Below are 19622 nucleotides of genomic sequence, written 5' to 3'. Positions count from 1 at the left end.
TCTTTTTCCTTTTTAAACCAGAATAATAGAATTAAATGGAGGACAGCCACCTCTTACTTACAAGCGATTCCAGACTCTAATTAGTAGGATGGAACCACTGGAGATGCCAGTGGAGACTATAACCCCAGAGGCAATGCAGAAATGTACCACTCCAGTTTCTGATGACCACGATGAGAAATATGGTGTCCCATCACTTGAAGAGCTAGGTAAGTTCTAACACTGTTTAGGTGTTGAGAAATGAGTAAGAAGTAGCCTACTACTGAAAGCATAATACTTACAATAACCACTTAAGGAAGGTTCTACTTACAGTTAATTGATAGCTGATGCCAATTATGACAAATATGTGGAACAAAAAAGGATAATGAGCTCTGCATTTCAGGTGTTCGTTTTGTTTAAATGGGAGGTCAGACAGATCAAACTACACTAAATACTGTTGAGTTTCTTGAAGTACAGCACAGCCATTTTTTCAAGATAACCAATCATCATTAAGCTACTATAATCTTCATTATTTCTTTGCATTAAATGTGTTTGGTGACCTTGTTTCATGTCATCTATCACGCTACCATTTAATTTAATACAAAACAAAGCCCAAAATGTTCATTTTGCAATACTGATCGTAATATGGAAGACCTTAATAAGGGAGATAATTATTTTAAAAGCTTCAAAAATCTCTTGTTTGTATGAATTTTAATTTAAAAAATATAGTTTGTATAAATTTTAATTTAAAAAATATACACAAACAAGTGTAGCATGACCACCAGATCCCTAACAAAAAGCTCTGGGCAAATTTTGGCTTTGCTTTTGCTACTCTGTCTAGTCCATTTGAATTCCATTGGAACACACCTTGCTTTTAAAGCTGCCTTCAGAAAGAAAGATCTCACTCAACATGTTACCTCATGTACCTGGTGAACAGTCCTTGGGGGAGAGGAAGGGGGGAAAAAAGCTTGCTTCTTTTTTCATCCTCTGCAACGGAATTACTAATCGTAATTTCAATCTGTTATTTATGTCAAAGTCAGTGAAACATAGCAATGTTAGTTCTGAAGATAATGTGGGTGCTTTTAGTATGATTGGAAAAGTTTTTAGGCATCCTATGAATTAACAAAGCAATTCTTGTTTCTTAGCAGTGAGATAATAAAAAGTTGTAGTTTAGAGAGAGCTCTTGTATTGCAGAGCTGGAAACTTGAAAATAATTTGGAAAATGAAAGGAAAGTCACTTTGGGCAAAAACAAAAGAAGTTGAAGTGAAATCATTCAGCGAATTGAGTTTTCCTGCAAGTTAGAGCTATTGAATGTGCTTTTTGATGAGACTTAGTTGCATGCTGTTATAGAACTTGTACTTTGCCATGTGCCAAGGCTATTCTCAAGATACAATAAAATGCCATCAAGTTATCAATACACTAGAATTTGTTGCTCTTCGGTAGAGGCAAACAAAGACTTTCCTTGTTTTAATTTGTTTTTCAGGTTTTGACACAGATGGTTTGCCTTCTGCAGTATGGCCTGGGGGGGAAACAGAAGCTCTCACACGACTGGAAAGGCATCTAGAACGAAAGGTATATTTCATACTATAGTGAGTATGACATATTTGGAAAATAGAGCTGTTCTTAGCAATGAAATGGAAAGAGAATTGAACAGATAGTTAAAAAAAAATAATAATAAATAACGGCCCCTCCCCCCTGAGAACACCTACCAAAAAGAAACAAGGAGTAACCCCTTATACTCAGGGTCTTTATGTAATGATGTAAATCAAGTTGCTGTTTCTCAGTTTTAAAGGATGACAGCAAACCGTCGCAAACCTTGGAGTTTGGAGGAAGTCTGTCATGCTGCTGTGCATTTTAAGAAACGGACTTATTTTTCCTTTGGAGATAATCTCATTCGAAATGCTACTCATAGCTTTGAAGGGCAGTTCCTCTAAAAGCTAACGTACTGTTAGTTGTCTCAGTTTCCTTTATGTTTAAAGAAGGGATAAGTATTTCTGGAGGACAGCTCATGCCTTCTTCATTGAGGTGAATTATCTACTAGAGATTCTGCTGATTTGAGAGGAACCCCTTGAACATTTGATCACCTTATCTTAGCTCTGAGATGATGTGATCACCTGTTTGGCACGTGAACTCGGTTACAGATTGTGCATGATTTCTCCCTTAAGCCTGCTAACTTTTACATACTCTGTAGTCTGACGTTGGTGTGTTTTGGGTTCATTTTATTTTTTTAAGGCTTGGGTAGCAAACTTTGAAAGACCACGAATGAACGCAAATTCCCTTCTGGCAAGCCCTACAGGGCTTAGTCCCTACCTCCGCTTTGGCTGTTTGTCCTGTCGACTCTTTTATTTCAAGTTAACGGACCTGTACAAAAAGGTATGATTTCTACATGCTCAGCCAAGTGTCCTTAGATGTCGTGATTTTTTTTCCCCTTATCTTTTCTTAATAAAATGTTTTTCTTTAATAATCTTCAGGTAAAAAAGAACAGCTCCCCTCCCCTCTCCCTCTATGGCCAGCTGTTATGGCGTGAATTTTTCTACACAGCAGCAACTAACAATCCACGGTTTGATAAAATGGAGGGGAATCCTATCTGTGTTCAAATTCCGTGGGATAAGAATCCTGAGGCTTTGGCCAAATGGGCAGAAGGCAGGACAGGTTTTCCTTGGATTGATGCAATTATGACACAGCTTCGTCAAGAAGGCTGGATTCACCACTTAGCTCGGCATGCTGTGGCATGCTTTTTGACTCGAGGTGACCTCTGGATTAGCTGGGAAGAAGGAATGAAGGTATTCTTTCTCATTCTTGATTGATTTTTATTTTTTTACTTGTTTAGTGAGCTTTTAAATGGTCATTTTGCAGTTATCATTACTGTATGGTTGGGTGTAAGTTGAGTTTTAAACTTTAAATTGTGGCCAGAATTAAATCAGTTCTGATCAAACAGCAGCAAAATTTAGCCTACTGCATAAACCCTTTTTATTGGAGTGGGGTTTTTTTGCATTCATAGTAGGCCTGCAATTCTTTTAAATTTGCAGTTTCTTCCTAAATCTTGGCAAGTATTTTTTTCTTCTATTTTATTTTATTTATCTGTAAATTCTGTGGTGGATGCCCTATCCCTGGAGGCTTTCAAGGTGAGGCTGAATAAGGCCCTAGGCAAGCCTAATCTAGCTGTGGTATCCCTGTTCATTGCAGGGAAGTTGGTCTAGATGGCCCTCAGAGGTCCCTTCCAACTTGAAGTTGGATTCTGTGATTCTAAGTAAATATAGTTTAATCCTGTAGCTGAAATGTCTTCAGTCATGTTTCAGGTACTGTTCCTGTTTACAATGTATGTTTGCTTCCCCGCTAAGAAAAAACATGGTAATTAAAGGGAGAAAACTAGAGCTGAGTGTGTCCTTTTAGCCACTTCTGTCCTTTCACCTTGTGTTAGAAGAGTGAATATGGGTAGTGTGATTTAGCTGTAATTTCAGCGCAATTAATTTCCATGCGAATACCCAGGAAACATTGAAGTTGAAAGTACACGTGTCTGTTTTCTGAAGAAAAGAAAGCAAGAATTTAATCTTAGCATTTCAATCAGCTCTACATGTTTTGAAGAGTTCTGCTGGATGATGATAATGACAAATATTTTTATTTTTGAATTTTTCTTGAAAAATGTGCTTGCCTCAGAATTTTGAGCTTCCATCTTATATATCTATCCAGTCTTAGGAAGTTTCATCTGACTTAATAAATCAGCTGAAAGTAAACCTGTCTCAATTAAAAGAAAAGCCTTGATTTCATAAGGACATAAGCTGCCTTAGGAATTTTCGTTTTACAGTTCATTGAAGATAGATAAATAAATGCAGGTAATTCAGCCAAGTGAAGAGGCTGTGTGGCACTCATCTATAAAACCTTGTTCTTACTCTTGAAACAGTGCAGGTATATGGAGAGACTAGATTTGTGCAATCAAAGTATGTGTAACCAGTACACCCATAGCTAGCAAGCACTAATCTGGTCTGCTGAGGAAATGTGTTCTAAGTCTTATTGCATGGCAGCATCTAGTGGAGCAGCTGAGTGCAAGCATTTAGTGTTCATCTGGAAATCTTTTGTTAGTCAGTTACTTGAAAAATAGGGTTCTTTTTAATCAACTATTGCTTAGATATCTCAAACTGCTAGAAAATATTGCAGTGTACGCTGAGTGTTACAAAAATAGTGTGAATACTTTCATGACTATCTCTCTATATATAGAGAGATCTTGGTTAGTGTTATCTTGTTTAGCTTTTATACTGTAATAAAGTTAATTTAAGTTGTATGGCAATAGCAAGCTGTTACTTTTTAAAGTCTTAATGTGAAGAAAAGTGATTATTCTTTTGGAAATGTGGAGCTTCTTTCTTGTTAGCTTGCATTGTTACATGATGTGATCAGTGAGCAGAAACTTATGTGATAGGTTTGTTTTATTAATTAAAAACAAATACAAAATGCAAGAAACTTGAATGGTTTGGAAGGATTGAGTTCCAAATCTAAATCATTTTCCTCATATATTTTACATAAATAGTAATGGCCAGAGAAGATGATTTTTTGTCTGGTTGGTTCACGTATCTCTAAGTGTGGATCCTCAGAACTGTGGTTTACTAGATTAACTAGTGGCTGTCAAGAATACAGCTTCTGAATGTATTTTTTTTTCTATCCTGAAACTCTGGATTGCTACTCATGGGTCTCCTCGTCTAGTGAAAAGCTGCTGCACATGCTGAGGTATTTGGACTGGCAGTTTGGAAAGTTCCTTGTGTTTTCTGCTTTGTAGAAGGTAGCATAGCTTACTCAGTTGTAATGTGAAGAAGCAGCTCTTCCATGAGCAACAAATGCACTTAAAAGCAATCGGATTCCAGCCATCCTTGAGGGTTTTTCTTTTTTTTTTGAAGTTTGTATTAGCAGAGATGTACAATTTTCCAGTCTCCCCTTTCTGAGATGTCTACAAGTTTTTTTTTACAGGGTAAAAGTCAAAATGGGCTCTCACACTTTTGTTCTTGAGTTTGGCATTTAGGTAAGTATTTGCAACCCCGTACTGAGCACTCTGAATACTGGTGTTGAGTAGCTGGATTGCCTTTGGAATTGAGGACCTGGATCCGTTCTTGAGAAGCAGGTGCTTCAAAGATGTGCCGTGTTCTGACTAACTTGTGGCCCTAATTTCTTGAGGTCTTTGAAGAGCTCTTACTTGATGCAGATTGGAGTGTGAATGCTGGAAGCTGGATGTGGCTATCCTGTAGTTCCTTCTTCCAGCAGTTTTTTCACTGCTACTGTCCAGTGGGTTTTGGCAGAAGAACTGACCCAAATGGAGATTATATCAGGTAATTCACAGTCCAGAGTTTTCAGTAATTCATCAATGCTGTCAAACAGCTTTATATTTCAAAAGGATTGATTTTTCTTTTCTTTTTTTTAAGACGTTATTTGCCTGTACTTAGAGGTTTCCCTGCAAAGTACATCTATGATCCTTGGAATGCCCCAGAGAGCGTTCAGAAGGCTGCAAAATGTGTCATAGGAGTCAGCTATCCCAAACCAATGGTAAATCACGCGGAAGCAAGCCGTCTGAATATTGAGAGGATGAAACAAATCTACCAGCAGCTTTCACGATATAGAGGACTGGGTATGGTTATAAGCTATTGGCTTTATTTATTTGTAAAGGTGTCTCCTTTTCTAGCAATTAACGATATAATCCCATAGATAGGTGTGAACTCAGTGTTGTAACCAGGGTTGTATAACCAAATAAAAGAAAATATCAGATACAACCAAGGAGGGTCAAAAGAGTGGGCTGTGGACAAATCTTGTCTAGAAGATTTTATTTGGATTTATGGGTATTTCTGGCTAATTACTGGCCAACGTATGCTCTTCTGAACACTCTTGTATGGATAAGCTTCAGTGCCAGTTGTTATAAAATGAATGTTATTCATAACTTTAATCATACCATATGTTTGCAAGTGCTCTTCAAATAGGAGCTGCTGCAGCCTCTGCTAACGTTCTAATTAGGAAAGACCTTTGCCTTTTCTCTGAGAAGTAAACCATATGCATTTAGGTTGTTCAGGAGGGTGTATGTAGTCTTTGTTCAGATAATACGAGATAGTGAACCAGGATACATTGCAGTCCAGTGCAATGTAGTGAGCACTTGTAACTAATATATACTAGAAAATATATGCAGATTATTATGTGGAAAATGCCTGCTATGTCACTGTGAATTAGCTGTCAAGATCTCAGCAGCAGGGAAGATACAGATGTTACCCTATTATAAAGATGCACTACTCGGGATGAGGGTGGAGAATTGCCTGCCATGAGGAACAATGGATGCTATCTTTAATCTTTTGGTTTGTTTGTTTTCTGTCTTTATGGCTACATATCTTATCTCATTGCTTAGGTCTTCTTGCAACAGTGCCTTCTAATCCAAATGGGAATGGAAATGGTGGCCTAATGAGCTTTTCACCCGGAGAAAGCATTTCTGGTTGTAGTAGCACAGGAGGTCAGTCATATTCTTTTTCAATACACAGAAGTACTGGAACTCGATTGCTGAAGTGTCTTTTCATAAAGCCCTTGGCATTATGTGTCAGAAGAGCTGTTTTCACAAGACAGTTTCCCGAGCAACTTAAACTCTTCCAGTTTTATTCAATATAGGTAGTATATGTATAAAGACAGTTTTTAAAATCTCAAACAAAGGAGTTTTATTCATGTTTTTCTTTCTCTCAAAGTAATTTCTTAACTCACATCGAACAGTTTGATCTGCCGAATTGAAATCCTGGTGGGTTTGTTTTTCCTGCTTCACTAGGAGCTCCGCTGGGAACTGCTGATGGTCAGACAGTTGGTGTTCAGACATGTGCCCTGGGAGACTCTCATACAGGAGGAAGTGGAGTTCAGCAGCAAGGTATTGTGGGAGTGCCCATCTGTAGAGCATCTCCAGATCTATGCAACTAGGGAAAAAATGGACAAAACATCAAAATAACATGGATGTTTTTTGGTGGAAGCTGTTGTGTAAGCTTGAACTGGCCTTGTTTCTGTCCTTGAAACATGAAAGTTATTTCTTAGAGTGAACTTGTTTCATCATCTTTATCTCTGAAATACAAATAGTGTTCTGGGTAAGTGTGTTTGGAAGTGAGGGGAATCACAAGTGTAACTACACAAATTATTGAAATTTATTCTAGGTTTATTTTAAATGAGTGATACTGGAAGAAAAGTTCACTTTGTATATCTGATTGCAAAATTTACATGTTGCCTTTTTCCTGATTTCATTAACACTTTTCCATATATAATCAAATTTTGCAGGTCTTTTTTTTATAAATATTTTCATAATGTGTTAGCAAATTTCTAGTTACTTTTCAGAAACTTAAGATGTGGTTGGTAGTAGGTCAAAGGTGCAAGCAAACGGAGCACAACTGTATTCTCAGTGTATGTTTATTGGTCGTGGAAGATTGTAATCTTTGTTTTGTTTAAACATGCAGAACATAACCCGAGTACAACAGAAAGAAACAACCACAGCTGCTCTTGCTAATTAGGACTACTTTTTCAAAAAGCTTTTATTTATTTGTTGGTTTTTTTACAGCTTTGTTATGATAAGGATTTATTTCTGTAACCAGATAGTTTAAGAGGATGAGGAGACTTCATGATACCAATTAAATTATATTGTATTATAATGTTAAATTTTATAACAACTTTAAAATATATTACTGTGTCCAAGCAGACTACTTTACTCTGCTTGCTATGAATGAAGTGCATAACTGTGTTATAGACATCCTGAATATATCTGAGAATTTTTCTTGATGGGGGAGTAAACTGTCTTTTTTGTTAGTGTAAATAATGTAAGTGTACACTTTCTGAAGTTCTGAATTGTCATCTACTGTATCTGAACAGGTTACTGTCAAGCAAGTAGTATCTTACGCTATGCTCATGGAGACAGTCAGCAATCACACTTAATGCAACCAGGTAATTAAAAAAATATACACCACCACCAAAACCCAAACCAAACTCTTTTCCTGAGTTGATAAAAGTTCAGTAGTGTCTTGATTATAAATGCTGGTTTTGAATTATCAGGAAGAGCATCTCTTGGTCCTGGCATTAGCGCCGGAAAACGCCCAAATCCGGAGGAAGAAACTCAAAGTGTTGGGCCCAAAGTCCAGCGGCAGAGCACAAATTAAGCTGGTAAGAACTGAGAAACATGAAACGTATCCTGTTCATGCATGAATTACTGTGCAGGTTCACCGGATGTACTGTGCAGCATCTGTGATGACATCCATGTTGTTGCAGTGTAATGGATCTTAAATTTTTGCTCCAGCCCTTTCAGTTGTAGGTGCTGTGCAATCACAGAATACAAGAAAAAAAAAACAAAATGAAAGGATGTAGTTATGTAAATAACCAAAGGCTATTGGACACCTTATTTGAGATGTTAAGGAAAGGAAGATAGTTAAAGTGGTTTCATACATGTTAGCAGAGCTGTTTTTATAGCTTCAGTTACTCTCTGCTCTCTGCACCTTGCCTTAGATAGTGCCAACAGCTTCTAACATGAATCAGAAGACTAATGCAACCTGTATGGAAAATCTCAGTCTGGATTAGTCCTATATGCAGATGGACTAAGGAGAATATATTTTAGAGAGACATCACAAAACGTAAAATACTGTTGTAATTACTGGATGAAAAGGCCTAGGGGTGAGGAAGATTTGAAGTCTTGAGCACTTCGCATTGGTTTGCAACCTGGGCATGATGCTTAGATCGCTGATGTTTCTCAAAATGAGCTACGATGAAGAGTACTTGAATCCACGGAAGATGATGTCCCTAGATATATATGAACAGATGTGATGGTGTGCAGAAAGGAGTAGACACTGGGGAAGGAGTTGGATGTGCATGCAATCATCAACATAGTTAACTGGATTTTGTTTTGGGTAGAATTAATGATATGGAAAAAGAAGAGCAGACCAAAAATGTTAAATCCTTTCTCTCAGTGAGTGTGAATTGAAAGGAATGAGGGAGATAGTCTGTGAGACTCACTAAGGAGGAATTAGGAGAAAAGGCAAAGAATTAAGGGCTGTCTGAAGGAAAAGGGGACAAGATTTGATGGTAGGAGAGTCACTGTTGACATGTCTTTCCATCCTTAACTTTCAGAGAAGAGGTTTAAGATTTGATCTTTACTGTGTTTGAGGAATAAGGAATAAAAGTTGAACGTGGTTAGGCTTTGGTGGATTTGGAAGATAGGAATTCCATGCAGCAAGCACAGAAAATGCAGTCAGCATCTCTGGAGATAAAAAGGGAAATTCAATCTACTTCATTTGGTTTTGACAGCAAGATCTAATCTTGCTTGTTATGTGGTGTCAGCACTTTGACAAAGTCATTGGAGTGCATTATGAACAATTGTATTGTGCTGATTTGATTCAGTGAAGAACCCTGCTTTCGTACTACCTATTGCTTGTTTCTAGAAGATGAGAACCCAGAGTCTGATCAGTCTGCTGTTCTGGCACATACATGAAGCCCTGTAGACTGTGCTTCTGTGTTCTCAAACTGTACTTTGGTGTTCTGGTGGGCCTGAGTGGAATGCAACTTAAGAGTCCATGTTTCAGTAGACATCTAATCCTTAGTACATGCAGATTCATTCAGCATCTGTGGTTGTGTTGCAGCATTCTCTAGATGCTCATGTCTGTGCAAAAATGCCTTTACAGTGAATGTTTGGTTCCCAACTAAGTTTTTTCCACTGAGAAACGAGTTGGAGGGTTATCTAGTCTGGCAGAGAAGACTGCCTTTGGTATGGGCGTTCAAAGCGTTCTGGAAGAGAACATCACGGTAAAATGCAGAAATCAGCCAGGAAATTTTGAAAAGCACTGCTGGTAAAAGGATGTTTACATTTAGATCGGTATTAAAATACTGAGTATGCGAATACTTTTTTTCCCTTCTCCTTCCTGGTCTCTAAGGAGAAAGAAACAAGAACTGAGTATTTGAGCTACTATGAATGGGGACAGGGCTTACTGCTCTGAGAAGGGGAAGAGTATTGCTTCCTTGAATTATTTCCACCTTCTTTAAAGCCTGTGTGACAAACTGTTTAAGCAGAATGTTTCTCTTTTTTTCTTGTAGTGTTATTGGAAGAGGAAAATACCACTCAATACCCAGGACAAAGTTTCTGCTACTCTGTATTGGATCTAAAGAGTTGTGAGAGTACTCAGAATAACATGCTTTTTCATAAATTATTTTCAATTGTTTGCAGTTGTTGTAAAGTCCAATTTTTGGAACGCATTATTTCTAACTGGCATTTCTATGGTTTTTAACTTTTTAATGACTCTTTCACAAAGGACAGATTGAGTTTTGTATATAAAGTATTTGGTGAAGTATTTGCTAACTTAATGTAAATACAAGCATTCATCATTAGTGATAGACCCATCCGATATATTTTTGATAATCTTTCATGTATATGGTATTAGGAAGAGCTGTAGTGACGTTCTGTAAAAATGGATGGACATAGAAAGCTTTGAAGTTTTTAAACTGCCGTTATTTTTAGATTCCAGAATTTGACTTCTATATGATCAACTCCATATTTTCATAACGTAAGTGATTAGGACTGTGTTTAATCAAATACAGTAGAGTTGTAATCTTTATTAATCACACCTGTATATAAGTCACATGCCAATTTTTTTGTCAGGTTGTAAAATTTTGATGTATATGTCCAGTCCTTGTATTTCTCAGTTGCCTTGTTCAGTAATGACATACGTTGTTAATAAAAAAGAAAACTGTATGTATGGATACATATGACCTCGTGTGTTGTTGCTCTGATACGTATTTCCAAACAACATGAGGAAAAAAAGGAAAGAAGTCTAATTTTTAGACTTACTGTTTGTGGCTTCCAGATTGAAATACATAAATTTCACTCAAGCTTAATGATATTGAAGGAAAACACTATCCAAATAATTTGGACCTTTGTTGAAACTGTATGTGTGTGTTCTGAGCATAGAATGCTTTTCATCATTAAATTCATTGTGTTTCTTCACAATCTAGCTTGGATTGGGGTTTTTTGTTTTTTTTTTTTCTTTGGCTGTAACTGGAATTGTCTTGATAGCCTGGCAGTCTTTTCTGCTCTGAAGCAACTTGCTGTTTTTTGAGGATGTCAATTTCTAAGAAAGCATGTTTATTAGCTACTTATTCAGTACTCTTCATCCATCCAAAATGAAAAGTTGTACCTGAGTGTTTTCTTAGGCCATTAAGATCTGTCTGAAGAAGCAATCTGAGTTGCATCTAAGTCAGCTATCTGCTTGAGTGGATGCACAGATTAATTTTTGTCTGGAAGGAGTTAATTACCTGTTCTTAATATCATATGATTGACTCGTAGTCATGGGGCACTTGGGTGTTGGTTTGGAAATAAAATTCAGTTTTGAGAACGTACTCAGCACTGTATTTGGTGCAAAATAAGTTGCCATGATTCTGGCTATCCACTGATATTAGATGATAATTGGATTTTTGTTTTACAAAAATTAGATTTGCAGCATGAGTTAATGAAATATATTTGCATACTGATTAGGACACAGTAACCGCATCAGAATTACTACTCAATAGTGTTTTGGGTTGTTTTTTATTGAGGCTGAAAAATCTTTTGACTGATCTTCAAAGAAAAATCTCAACATGGAATGGAGGAACAGTTGCTAAGTATTTTTCACATCTGAGTCCAAGTGGGATGGAGAGGTTTCTTAGGAACATAAGCAACCAGTAAAATATAAGCAATTCTTCTGTTAGCTTAGGGTGGAGAGGAGGGGGAGGGAGAAAGACTATGGTAGTCCAAAAGAGAGAATGTTTTAGGAAATGACTTCTGTCAAGAGAAGGCTTTTCCTGTTGGCTTTTCCTAGAAGAAAACCATGCTATTTAGATGAAATGCTGCACCATGCTTTTCTGAATGTATGGGCGAAGAAAGGCCTGCGGGGGAACTCAAGGTACGAAAACACCCTTCAGTACCACCTTTCTTTCCCCCAAGCGGTGTGCATGTTCAATAGGTAATTAACTCCTCAGAATTTTGTTTTTCCTGTGCTAACTTATTTTATGCCCTCCTTAACTGCTTGAAAGGTTTCCTCTCCTTGGTGCGGACAAGGACAATTTGCGGCGTCATTTCAGTTGCGTTCTCCCACTACTGCCCCTTTGTGGTTGTTGAGGAAGAGTTATAAACCCAGTAGGGATGAGGGGCACAGTAGTATCACTTGTGGGGAGATGGTGGTGGTAGGTGGATGGTTGCACTGGATGATCTCGATGGTCTTTTCCAACCTTGGTGATTCCGTGATTTCTTAGCAGACGTGGCTGGAAACCAAACCCTTCAGGGCGAACCTTTGATTCAGAACGAGGAGAAAATGCAGAAAAGAGTTCAGTAACTGTGCTTCCCGATGTCAGTGACCAGTTTGTGTTGTAAAGCGGCATTTACACGAACCGTAACCCGGATCTGTAACTTTGGGACTCCACTCCCCCTGGCCGGGAGCTCGTCACGGCGGGAAGGCGGGCTGCTGTTGCCGCGCTGCCCTCTAGGTGGCGCTGTTGGCTCGGCCGCACAAAGGCACGCGGGCCGCTCCGGAAGCAATGCCTCCTGTTTTACGCTGCGTCGGAGGCGCGCGTTGGTCGGATGGCAGCGCGGGCTGAACCTTCCCACCGATGTGCCCTTACGTGCTGCCGTGTGACAGGTGGCAGCGGGGACAAGGCTGACAGAACGACGTCTGACACAGAGGTGCGTATGAAGCAAAGGTGTGGCACTGAGTTTAGCTACATGGAAGAAGTGGCACCCACTGACGTCCATCGATGCTTGCTGGGTGCTTATGGTGACTTAATATATGCTAACATCCCTTAGGGTATGCTCAGTGGTGTCTAGGGTGGTCAAGTGCCCACTTCTTCCTCATTTTCCACCATCAGTTTCATCACTGAGACCTCTTCCACCCACTTTTCCCCAGTTTAGAAGGTTTCCATTGCTTATGGGGCCACAGCAAGCAACTTCTAAAACAATATATGTGGAATCCGAGGAAGATGACCTTGCATCTACCGGGTGCAAAAGATGAAAGTATTCCACTACGTCCCCAGTGCAAAATTATTGAGGGAAACAAGGCTGTTTACCCACTGAAGTTGAAAGTTTTACAACTATCACTTGTGGACTCCTTCACGCTAAACTAATAGATTGGTTCTTAAAGTAACCTGCTGTTGCTAAACACACCAACCTGTATCAGTGGTGCATTTCAGCAGTAGCGACAGCAATGTGAAAGACAAGCTATGTTCCAGATGGCTCTGTTGTTCTTGGGGCGTGCTCTCCCACTAGCATAGCCATGTTGTTCACTTCTAAGCTGCGTTGGGTTGGATTGAAAAGGAAGAAACAGGACAGAAAGAACCTATTTCCTCATGCAGTTTCCTTATTTTTACAAGCAAGCGTTGCTTGGGAAAGACAGACAAAACACCCCTTATACATTGTCTCACCTTTCAAGTTGACTGTTTACTGCAATTTGTTTCTCAGGAAGTAAAAAAGAACCAAAAAAAATCAAGCATGGAAAAAAAAAAATCTGGGCTCTACCCAGAGGAAATTTTTAGCAGACATAACTGTAATTATACTCCACTGCCAGACAGGAGATAATGTTCAAGTGATCTAGGCTCCTGAAGTGCAATTGTGTGTGTTTCAAATGCAAATTGAACTCAAATTTAAAAATGCAAGTGGAGTTCATTTCAATGATGTTTACAAAAATGCAAGGCAGAGATAGAAGATGCAGAAAAGGAGAAGATAGAGGAAAGCAGCCTGTCTCCTCGGCCTGACACTGCTCTGCTTACAACAGATCTTTGCAAATGCCATGATTTAGCAGGGTCTTTTAGGGTTGGACGAGGGGAAATGGTTTCAAACTAAGAGGGGAGATTTAGATATACGGCATAAGCTTTTTTATAGTAAGGGTGGTGAGGCTCTGAAACAGGTTACCCAGAGAAGTGGTGGATGCCCCGTCCCTGGAGACATCCAAGGTCAGGCTGGAGGAGCACTGAGCACGCTGCTGTAGCTGTGGGCGTCCCTGTTCATTGCAGGGGAGTTGGGCCAAATGAGCTTCAAAGGTCCTTCCCATTGACACAACTCTGTGACTACAAAATGCTTACAAAAGAGTTGCAAAATGCCCAAGTTCAGCATATGTGCAGGATTACACCCCAGGACCTTGGGTTAGTGGCAACTCATGCACCAAATGCAGGTGAGTTATCCTTATCTCTGTTTCTCTTATCTCTGCTACTCACATCTGGGGTAGGAAGATAATCCTGTTAAACGTGGTCGTTCTGACTGGGAGTAGCCAGTAAGCAAGTCAATAAATATTTAATAAAAGAGCAATTTACAGACAGCAATTATAGAGAGGGAGGATCTTATTGAGGATCTTATTGCTCTTTCTAGAGCTCCAGACCACTAGCCATCTCAAGGTCTTTAATTACTTGTTTTGTAACGTGTTTCTCAAGGATCTTTTATCCGGTATGAACTAGCATCCCTCATCTTGACTACCTTGGTAACTGCGTCCAGTTAGCACTGCCCTTTTCTGAGGGGGTGAGAAAGGAGGAAGCAGTGATCATTTTGGGGTACTTTAGGTACTCAATAGTACGATTTTCTTCTGAAGTATTTTCAGGTTGTTCTGCTTTGGCACTTGATGAGCCTCTGCCATGCTCTTGGTACTGCAATTCTTCCTGAGCATCTGGAGCTCACAAAGAGCTTTTCCTCAGTGTTGTGTGCTGGTGGGGCTAACTAAGCCATGAGGATGCTGTGTGGAGCTAGGAGTTGGACTTGATGAACCTTATGGGTCCCTTCCAACTCGGGATGTTCAGCAGTTCAATGAGGCTGGGACTGCTGGTGCTTACTGTGGTGCCTGCTGAGCATTCTGGTAAAGTGAGACAGCTGGAGCATCCGGTTTATCTTGGGATAGCATGTGAAACCCTGTTTTAAGGACTGGAGTGTTGAGCAGCCATGTGAAAAAACAACTCACAACCAGTAAGGGAAAAATTACCTTAATGCATGTTTGACTTAGCATCTGAAAGATTTATTATAGTTTCATGCTCCATGTGATAAAATGCTGTGTGAAGTAACGATGTCCATAGATGGGAAAGGATTGGAGTGTTATCTTTATGACTGGACAGCATCTGTACTGCCTGGCGTTTTGTCATATGCTTACAGTCCTAATCGTGTGCACCCATGGATCCAGATAAAGAGTAATGCGATTTTGAAACTGCAGCAATACAGCTTGATGAACCCTTATTGAATTCATGTTTTACCACCACTGGCTCTGGGTGGATTTTTAGCATGTGTGTACACATCCCTTTGAATAAGTGGGCGATTAGAGTGCATCATAAGAGAAATCACTCTTCTTCTTCTTCCTCATTAGTATATGTGGAAGCTTGTGACAAAAATGAAGACATGGGAGATGTTTCATGTGCAAAGGCTTTCAGATTTGCATACCCAATCTCAGGACCTAAACCTGGTTTTAGACAGTCTCTGAATAACAAATGACAGCAAAATGTAGTCACTCTCAGGTTTAACCAAATTAATTATCCTCTGAAGCTGCTTTCAGTGGGAATTGGCAGACGCGCTGGTGGAGGAGCTGACTTTGATTAGATTCCTGTGGAAATCAGGCCACCTTTGTGAATATAAGGCTCTCTTTCATTGAACTTCATTCTGCTGCCTTTACGCATGAGGAACAACGCCTTACTGCTTCATTGCGAAGCGTTTAGTATAGCATCACACAAAGGACATGGCTACATGGAGGGAACACTTGGGTGCTGGAGATGCTCAGGAGTTCTTAACTTTGCTCGAGTACATGATAGGATTTTGGAAAAATACAGGTGCACGTACGGGTACCACAGATCTGTGACTCTATGCTTGTGTATAAACTGAGGCTCTCTTTACCTGTGCGTTGGCTGTTAGACACGCTGAAAGCACATAATCTGCCCAGAATGAGCTAGCAACAAAATACACGAGTGTGTAAGGCAATCTGTGCCAGTGGTTACAGAGCTCACCTGGTAGGTGGCCTCCCCTCACCATGGAAACAGACTTGGCTCTTGTCTCCAGCCGCCCTCCTGGATGCTCCAACTTCAGACATGCTTCTCCGAATGTGGAGTCAAACCTCAGTTGATAGGCGTTTTGCATTGTTTGGTGGGTGCTGTTCTGAGTTAGCGTGATTTATGTTTTACTATCGCTCCTGCGAGAGCTGGCATTGTGTCGTATGGAGCGCGTTTACAATGGGAGGAGATTCCTGTGGCTTCAGAGAGGTGGTGATGGATTCCATTCCCAGTGTATCTTAGCTATTTTTATCAGATGATCTGTGGTGGGTTTCTCTCTCTGCAGCTATTGTGACTTGATGCATTTTAACGTGGCAACAGTTAATGAACCCTGAGTTTCAGCTCTGAGGGGGAGACTGAGATCCCCTCAGCCCAAAGAAATCTTCTGGTATGCAATGACACTCGTTTCCAGAACAGCCTCTTCTCACAAGACAAGCCTATATGAATGGGCCCTTTTTTCTCTGATTATAACTGCAATTGTGGTGTCTCCACTGGATTCTGAAGGCTGGGCAGGGGTGGGATCTCTTCCTGTTGAGATTTCTTCCATGGTGTGTGCTGTGAAGAGAACGCTCTGGCAGAATTTCTTTCTGAAAATCCTCTTTAGTTTCTCTCTGCAGCTCTTGTACCCAACTCTGCACAGCAGAGAAGGCTTTGCATCTTCTAATTAAGAAGAGAATTTTGAAATATCTGCTGAATTCTTGACCTTCCCAATTCCCTCTGCCACTGTCCCTCTGATCTGGGCTCTCAAGGGCTTCCACAGTTCGTGTGAAAATAGGTAGGGTGTAATTTGCAAATATTTATTAAGTTCTGTCCTGGGTAATTGAAACTGCTGTTAATTGCTGGTGATTTCAATCCAGACAGCTGGTTTGTTTTTCAGTGCCACTCCCACAGGAGAAGCTGCATTACTCAATGCCTCAAACCCCCCAAAGGCTTGCTGCTTTGCATAGCATATTGTCTATCTGCCACATTTTCAGTAACACTTGACTGAGTAGCAAAGGCAACTGTGTCTTGTTCCAGGCCAGACAGAGGATAGACAGTATGTAAAGCTTTTGACTTTGGAAATCTGGGAATGATTGTGCTGGGAGCTGACTGAGCCCGAACGAGAAAGGAAGCAGAGCTGTCTCTTGGGGCTCTAGGTAACACGGTGGACCTAGTTAGGAGGGCAGACATTGCAAAATCTCTTAAATGGTAATCTGAGGCTAGTTAGAATTCAGCTTTGAGTCAGATAGACTCCCTGAAGGTCAGGATAAATACACTTTACTGCTGCAGAGCGTATTTCACCAGAAAACTATGTATGAGTGGGTAGATCTCATCAGGCAACTAACAAGCAGGAGAAGACATGACACAGAAGCTGGTTAATACTTTTCCTGAGAGAAATGTATTAAAAAACAGAGCGTTAAGAGCAACTGGGAAATTTCAGGCAGCTGCAGAAAGGAGGAAAGATCATTCAGGGCACAATAAATCAATAAGGTAATCAACAGTCATGTAATTATACTAGTGTTACAAACTTGACTTAAACACAACAAAGAACAAAAAAGAAAGGAACCTACAGTATACACACATTATGTATATGCATTTGTGTGTATAGCTCTGTATATAATAGAAGAAAACAGAAGATCAATATAAGTGCTCTTGAAGGGAGGAGATTGATGAGTTAGATATTGTTGTGGAGCTGAATGTCTCATTAAAGACAGTGAATGAAAAATGGTTTCTGTAAATGGAAAGTACTGAAGTGATATGCAGGCAGCAGGAGATTCAGAGCACTCCCATGTGAGTAAAAGCACTGCTCTGGTTATATCTATGGGATCCTCTCACATCTCTGCAGAGACGTGTGCAGTTGTCTCCAGCTTACGATGCTGGGCAGTAGCCTTCCCCAGCTCTGGGACTGACCTGCAATGGTATCCTCATACATACATCTGAGGCTCAGCCTTAGGACAGGGATCAGGATCATACAACAGCAGGCAAACATGCGCTGTGGCATTTCATAGGAAGGGCCCAGAAGCAGTTTCTGGAGTCAGCTGTGCCCAGTTGACCTGAGTAGGCTGTGCAATTTGGCTTGTACATTGGTTTTCAGGTAGGAGCACCCATGCAATTAGTTTGTGAGCAAATGAGTTCAGCTCTGTCTAAAGCCCCCCGAAGGCAGAAGGTGCCTGGTGATATGGGTTCTTGGCAGCACTGTGCAGTCCTCGTGGTTGCTCAAACTCACGGCTTTGGGGCATTTTCAGCACGTACCAGACATGACATATGTGATTTAAGCTTTTTTCTTTGCTCTGGGAATGTTGGTTTTGAGGCACTTTTAGAAGAAACTCAGCAGGTTGCACTGAGGAGAAAAAAAAATAGCACACCCAAAGAAAGGGTTTTATATATAAAGAAAACTGGAAAAAAGTGGAGGGATCAGAAATGTTGGTAGGTCTTACTTGTGACACGGAGATTACTTGTGACACGGAGAAAAACAATGAAATGAAAACGCTTTAGATGGAAAAGGGACTTATTTAGATCACTCATTTTAATATCCATCCCATCTCTGTTTATATTTGAGATAGTACACAGGGTGAAACTTCTTTGTTCCATTCTTCTAGAAAGACTTCATGCACAACCACCCTTTCTTTATTAAAAAAAGATTTTCGTAGCCAGCAGTTGTATTAATTTGGGAAGGATGGTGGTAGTCAGGAGAAGAGGCAAATGCGTACATCTGCTCTGTACAAAAGGTGTTATATTGTTCATTCCTCATTTACTGCCATCTAACACCATCTCTAATGGCAAGTGCTAATGACTGCACAGCTACAGAAAATACCCCAGGAAATGGAGTACACCCACTAAGACCCTCCAGCCAAACGGAGGTTCCCTATAAGATCTCCATTAATTAAAATCTCTACAGATGGGCTCCCCTAATTGTAGGAAATGGAACACAATACCTGTAATTAACTCCTCACTCCAAGGCCTTTTTTTTCCCCAGCCTCCAAAGGGAGTGGCTACCATTGTTTGGTGTCTCCTTGCTGCAGTCCCTCCTGTCCCCCCTGGCTGATGGTGGGGGTCCCTGGGTGGAACCAGCCTGGTCTCATCACTCAGACCCCTCCAGCAGCCCTACTGCACTGAGAAAGTTTTGTGGATCACCACGTGGCATCCACTAGCACAGTGCCCGTTGCTCTTGGCTGTGGAAGGGGAATGCAGGTTCCTCAAAGGGACCACCTCTGCTGGGCTGTAGGGTGAGCACCTCCTCACTGCTGCTGCACAAGGAAAGGTGCTGAGCTGGGGAACAGGTCCTTCCTTTTCTTCCTTATAGAGCATCCCCTCAGTCCTGACACTTAAGGAGAAGTGGTGAAGCCAGCGCCTGTGCTGAGTAACCCTGCTGAGTAGATCCATGCTCCTTTGACTGACCAGCAAGGAGCTGCCTGCATCACATTGACCTGTTGGAGTGCATCCACAGGAGTGCCACGAAATTGTTCCAAGTGGTGGAACACCTCCCCTGCAAGGACAGGCTGAGAAACCCAGGGCTACTCATGCTGGAAAAGGCTCCAGGGAGGCCTGAGAGTGGAATTTCAATATCTAAAGGTGGGGAGGGCTATATAAGGATGAAGTTTTTTTATGATAAGGATGGTGAGGCACTATTACAGATTACCCAGAGAAGCTGTGGGTACCCTGTCCC

General features: G+C 40.5%; 1 protein-coding gene across 1 annotated transcript in view; it reads left to right on the top strand.

Moving 5' to 3' along the window:
- CRY1 (cryptochrome circadian regulator 1) overlaps nt 1-10712 on the top strand; it is a 33841-nt gene extending 23129 nt beyond the window's left edge. Inside the window, exons 4-14 of the mRNA XM_065743080.1 lie at nt 22-206; nt 1461-1549; nt 2210-2350; nt 2449-2760; nt 5138-5289; nt 5383-5585; nt 6348-6449; nt 6753-6848; nt 7832-7903; nt 8012-8119; nt 10037-10712. Coding sequence (XP_065599152.1) covers nt 22-206; nt 1461-1549; nt 2210-2350; nt 2449-2760; nt 5138-5289; nt 5383-5585; nt 6348-6449; nt 6753-6848; nt 7832-7903; nt 8012-8115 — 1456 coding nt within the window. The 3' untranslated portion in view covers nt 8116-8119; nt 10037-10712. The remainder of the gene's footprint in view (nt 1-21; nt 207-1460; nt 1550-2209; nt 2351-2448; nt 2761-5137; nt 5290-5382; nt 5586-6347; nt 6450-6752; nt 6849-7831; nt 7904-8011; nt 8120-10036) is intronic.
- Nucleotides 10713-19622: the final 8910 nt, after the last annotated feature.

The sequence above is a fragment of the Cyrtonyx montezumae genome, unplaced genomic scaffold (assembly GCF_038088225.1).
Source record: "Cyrtonyx montezumae isolate F1298 unplaced genomic scaffold, pur_monq_1.0 scaffold_3, whole genome shotgun sequence".
NCBI classification, from domain to species: Eukaryota; Metazoa; Chordata; class Aves; order Galliformes; family Odontophoridae; genus Cyrtonyx; species Cyrtonyx montezumae.
This window is presented reverse-complemented; position numbering and strand designations above follow the sequence as displayed.